This window comes from Antrostomus carolinensis, unplaced genomic scaffold (genome assembly GCF_000700745.2).
Source record: "Antrostomus carolinensis isolate BGI_N321 unplaced genomic scaffold, ASM70074v2 scaffold37600, whole genome shotgun sequence".
Lineage (NCBI taxonomy): Eukaryota > Metazoa > Chordata > Aves > Caprimulgiformes > Caprimulgidae > Antrostomus > Antrostomus carolinensis.
Genome location: NW_010289773.1, coordinates 5,311 through 10,232, shown reverse-complemented (window position 1 = coordinate 10,232; position 4,922 = coordinate 5,311). Strand labels below are relative to the sequence as shown.

The 4,922-nt window shown below is 42.3% G+C and overlaps 1 protein-coding gene across 1 annotated transcript in view; it reads right to left on the bottom strand.

Moving 5' to 3' along the window:
- Window positions 1–543: 543 nt before the first annotated feature.
- Window positions 544–4,922, bottom strand: part of LOC104527644 (PHD and RING finger domain-containing protein 1-like) — a gene marked incomplete at both ends in the record, with an annotated part of 9,068 nt that continues 4,689 nt past the window's right edge. Inside the window, 5 exons of the mRNA XM_010171424.1 lie at window positions 544–698; window positions 1,425–1,544; window positions 2,353–2,540; window positions 3,365–3,504; window positions 3,865–3,994. Coding sequence (XP_010169726.1) covers window positions 544–698; window positions 1,425–1,544; window positions 2,353–2,540; window positions 3,365–3,504; window positions 3,865–3,994 — 733 coding nt within the window. The remainder of the gene's footprint in view (window positions 699–1,424; window positions 1,545–2,352; window positions 2,541–3,364; window positions 3,505–3,864; window positions 3,995–4,922) is intronic.

The window sequence follows — 4,922 nt, the reverse complement described above, 5'->3', positions numbered from 1 at the left end:
TCAGGGCTGTGAGCGCACGTTGCCGGCTCATTTAAAGAGATTCTTTCAAAATTATACCATGCCAAAGGAAGACACAGCTGAAGATGCCAGCATGTATTCTAGAGCTCCACTTTTGCAAAGAAACTTCTTGTCAGGGTCCTCATCACTGCTCTTCGAACTAAAGTACAGCTCACAGACATGGCAGCAATGCATGACAAATGCCAGAAGACATGGCTACTGAGACATCTCCGCCCTATCAAGTCCTGCATTTTTTTATAACAAAGCATGAAACTACAGTGCAGTACTTCTGAAAGAAGAAAACCACCTATTAAAACCAAAATCCTCCAGTAACATCTCAGCTCTGCAATTGAAACACAGACAAGCAACATTATTTCAAAGCATACATAACAATCTTATTAGACAGACTACTGCTGGCAGCTACTGAATTTACAGCTACATATTTAAACGCTAAATAAGATTATCCCCGTGTTTGAAGGTATGCAGCCAGGGTAGATGTGGATGAAACAAAGAGACCAATTGCACTACGAAGTGCCAAACCCTTACCTGCCTTCTTTGCTGTCAGTGAACCATCTCTGTTGATGACCACATCCGAACTACTCATCATGAGTAAGCTCTGTCCGGACAGGATACTTCCCAACAGATCAGGCACAGGGGCGGCTTCTGCTTCTTGCTCAGGACTCAAGGCAGGCACACTGCTTCTGCATGTTTCAGAGGGGTTATATTTCCTTTACTCTTACAGCACTTGTTCTATACACACACATTACATTAAAAAGAAACCAAAATCAAGGGCGTAAACAGAGGTCAGCCAGGGAAGTTCACTTGTAGTTTTGGCTTCACTAGAGTCATTCAGTCCCCATCTCCCTCTGACAAACAGAAGGTGAAGCTTTTATTGACTTCCCACAGGAACAACACAGGATAGCAAAGGACACAATCATACCAGAGCCCTTTGGTAATTTTTAAATTTAAATATTAAAATAGTACGTTTTAATTTCAATTTTATTTAAAAGAGTGGTGCTCACTGTGTTGTTCATCAAGATTAACTTCTGAGTGCATTTAAGACACATTTTTGAAGCATAAACCATTGTTCAGCACTTCAGAGATATTTCCATCCCAGCTGCCTCTCTTCCCCCCACCAAATCATGATCACAAATGTATTCCTCAGGCCTACACTGCTATATAAAAAAAATTATTTCAGTGCAATAGTTAGAGCTATTATGAAAGAATTAGTGTGTGTCCCTCAACATAAAACAAATTCTTGCAGAAAATGTGCTTATTTCTCTACACATGTGCAGGCACGTGCACTCACTCACCCTTTCAAAACACTCATGGTAAGAAATTAGTTAAACTGGGATGATCACCCCGTTTGCTCTTTTGTTAGGGTCATTAGACAATTAACAAAAATAAGTAACTGGATACATTTTTACCTGGGAAGACCCACAGAAATAGGTCTAGCTACAGGACGGTGAGACCTCAGCGCCGACTGGGAGAGAACTCTCCTTTTAGCACTCACTGGTGAATCGGGATTTGCTGGAACCTCTTCGTTACTGTGGGCAAAACACACACACAAACCATGAAATTGTCTGAATGTTCTTCACGTCAAATAGATGAAGTAGATAATACTCCTAGTACAGATATGGTTAGAGAGCATTGTCTGTTTTATTATGATACATAAGAGACGTGCAATGTATTTATTTTCTGTGGCTACATAAATAGAACAGCATAACTCAGCCAACAGAGATTCAAATGTAGATTTTTATTTTTAAAATATTAAATGGGTGATTTCCTTTTATGAAAGGATCAAAAAGACTTTATTCAGTGGAAAATTAAATTTCACCAACAATAGTTTCAGATGCCTCCTCCCCAAAATCCAAAGCTTAAGAGTGATCAAACTACGGCAGTAAGATTCCTCCTGAATTTAAAGTGTTTGGAAAAGTGAAGGTGGGAAAAGGAAAAAACATGGAAGACTCCACAAGTTCATTTAATTCTATGTGAAGTCGCTGTTTATTGTATACCAATACTGTGTACCAAACACAGTAGCTTAAAATAAATAAATAGAAAATGACTGATTAGGATCCAGCTCCTTCAGATTCTAGCCTTTGAATAACCCCATAGATATTAAAGGTTTTCATGAGGCTCATTATTTCAGCCAACCTCTTTAAAGAAGCCTGATTCTTTAAGAGCTCAGCAACTCAGCCAAGAAGGAAAGAAAGAACAGGCCAGTGTGTTATGAGCCGTGTATCCCAAGCTTGTCTTCAGATGCAAGATCTTACACTTGGCAAAAAGCCACGTGTACAAACAACCCGATACTTGTGAAATTATCAGATCCCCGATCACAGCCCAGAGATATCTTACCTTTCATAAGGATCCAACTCATAGGGATCTCCAAACACAGACAGAGAAGCTGCACCGATATCTGCTCTCATCAGCCCGAGCGAGGGCTCTGTGGGTTTGTACATGGAAGGAAGCAAGGCCCCACGCACAGGTTTACTAAGACCAAGAGTTCTTGCAATTCGGGAGCGAGTCGTAACCTCATTTTTCACCTGCACAGATAAAGAGATTGTGCTATTTGAATGTTGGGGCAGGTACACACCCTGGGTTTAAAGCTCCTCATACTTCACTTAGGCTAAATACACTCATCAGGTTACTACCATCTGCAGTAGAAGTGGGGTGCTTTAATTATTTAATATTTAATAATTAAAATATTTAATTATTAAAAACTTTTAACTATAGCCTGCACATCACGTCATATAGAGATCACACACATCAGATTTAAGTGACGAGGCAAGTTAAGTTTCTAAAAATCTTTAATAATGTCATTCAAAATTGTCAATTCCTTATCAAAGGCTGGAGGGACAGTTCTTGCTGCAGGATGTAAACTCTAGTTAAGGCAGCTGAGGACAAAAGTGAAGCTAGTGCAGAATACTCAGTATAGTTCACATGAGAACACTACCCACAACTGAAAGGGATTTTGAGAGCCCTTACGGCTGATTAACTTGGTTTGCAACAACACAGACACAAACATCCAGAGCCTGTTAAAAAGAAGAGGTGATGGTAATTTTAAATGAGCTTGCTTCAGTACCGAGTAAACACCACAGCTGACTGGCAAGGCAGAGCACAGCCTGCACGACACGCTCTGAGGTGTGATCCCTGCTGTTCAGGTCACAGGATTTGTCTGCAAACCCAGCAGGCCTGCCTAGAAGTTCCAACTCCTTTCCATGTACAACTTCTTTCTGGAGTACATTGCACACATCCTGCATGTATTCCCACCAGAAGAGTTATCTGCTATCACTATAAGGCAGTATTTTTTCCATTGAATCCTATGTTATAGGGCTTTTGGTAGACACTGACACTGGCAGAAACTCACATGTGATCTTCCTCTCCTCTTCTTCCCTCTTCTCTTCTTTACCAGACGCTTGCGTCTCTTCAGCTGTGTCCCTGCGTTCTTCCTCCCAGCAGAAGACTTTGTCTGAGTTCTTTTTTTGCCTCCTACTTTCTTCCTCCTACCTGATGGGACAAAAGACAACCACGTTATCTGGCTAAATGCTGGCACTGCATTTTACCTGGTACTCTCCTTTTCACTCCCCCATGGCACACAAAGCAGCTCAAAGAGCCCTACAGTGCACTGCAACAGAATAAAACAGCAGAGCAGAAAAAGTGAAATCATTAGGATTTCTTTAAAAGCAACTTTCAAGACATTTCGGGGCAGAGGCAGAATGGGGAAAATAGAAAATGTAAGAAAACTTCTGGAGCTGCACAGGTGAGCAGCATACAGCTGATCTAGGGTATTTTGAGTGATTCAGGCTTATCCTCCCACAGCTTTCATTCCTGCAGATGGGAACTACAGAAGGTGTCCGATGCCCTTACCTGTTTTCCTTTTCTGCCTAGCAGGAGCCCGGGGCGTAAGGGGACGCTGGTAGACGGCTGTGTTTAGGCCTGCTACAACTGCCTCGATTGTTTCATCCAGAAGGGAGGACATGAGGTACCTCGGCACGTGCTGCTTGAGGGATTAGAAGTTACAACGTCAGTAACAAGTTAGTTATAAAAACGTTTGATGAAAAATTGACTTGAGATTTGAATGCGAAGCATTCGTGTCACCAAGCTGCCAGTTAAGCAATTATGTCACCTTCCTGACTTATTGACTGTCATATTAAGGAGAGCATGACCTTGCTCTTCAGCCTCCCTTAGTATTACAAGTCATGGCTAGCCTAACTCTGAGTCTTTAAATGAGAACAATCCCTGAGACTGACACTTCCCCAGTGACAAGTTCACTTCAGAACTCTCCCAACTCCACCTAACTGACCTCTGGCTCATCACGCAGCAAAATGTGATGAGTAAAGAATGAAAAGCCACACAGTACAGGTCCCCTGTCTTAAACTCCTCATCCTTTAGGTCAGCTTTACCTAACACTGTGAAACATGTCCAGAGGCAGCCTCTCAAACACACATCTCAGGGAAATCACTGAAATGGCAGGTTGAGTCCCCCCTCCAAAGCACCACTTCATCACAGTAAGCAGGGGCTGTTCCCACAAGGTTCAAATTCCTCTTCCTCTCTATACTCAAGGCTCAACCACATTTAAACAAACACATTTGAATCACATGGATTCTAAACCATCAGCCTCAGAATGTGAACTCAAAGCCTCCTTGCTGGGCAAATGTAGCACAGGTTTGATCCTTCCCTTGAATGCAAAGACGTTAAGAGCAGGATTCTCTCAACAGCTACGTTAAGTTGGCCATGCCCACACCATCCACATTCCTAAAATGCCATAGAATGGTCCCAGTCATTAAGGACAAGGAACGGCTGGAGAGTCCAGCACAGAGCCACCAAGATGATGAAGTGGAGCATCTCCCTGATGAGGAAAGGCTGAGGGAGCTGGGGCTCTTTAGCTTGGAGAAGAGGAGACTGAGGGGTGACCTCATTAATGT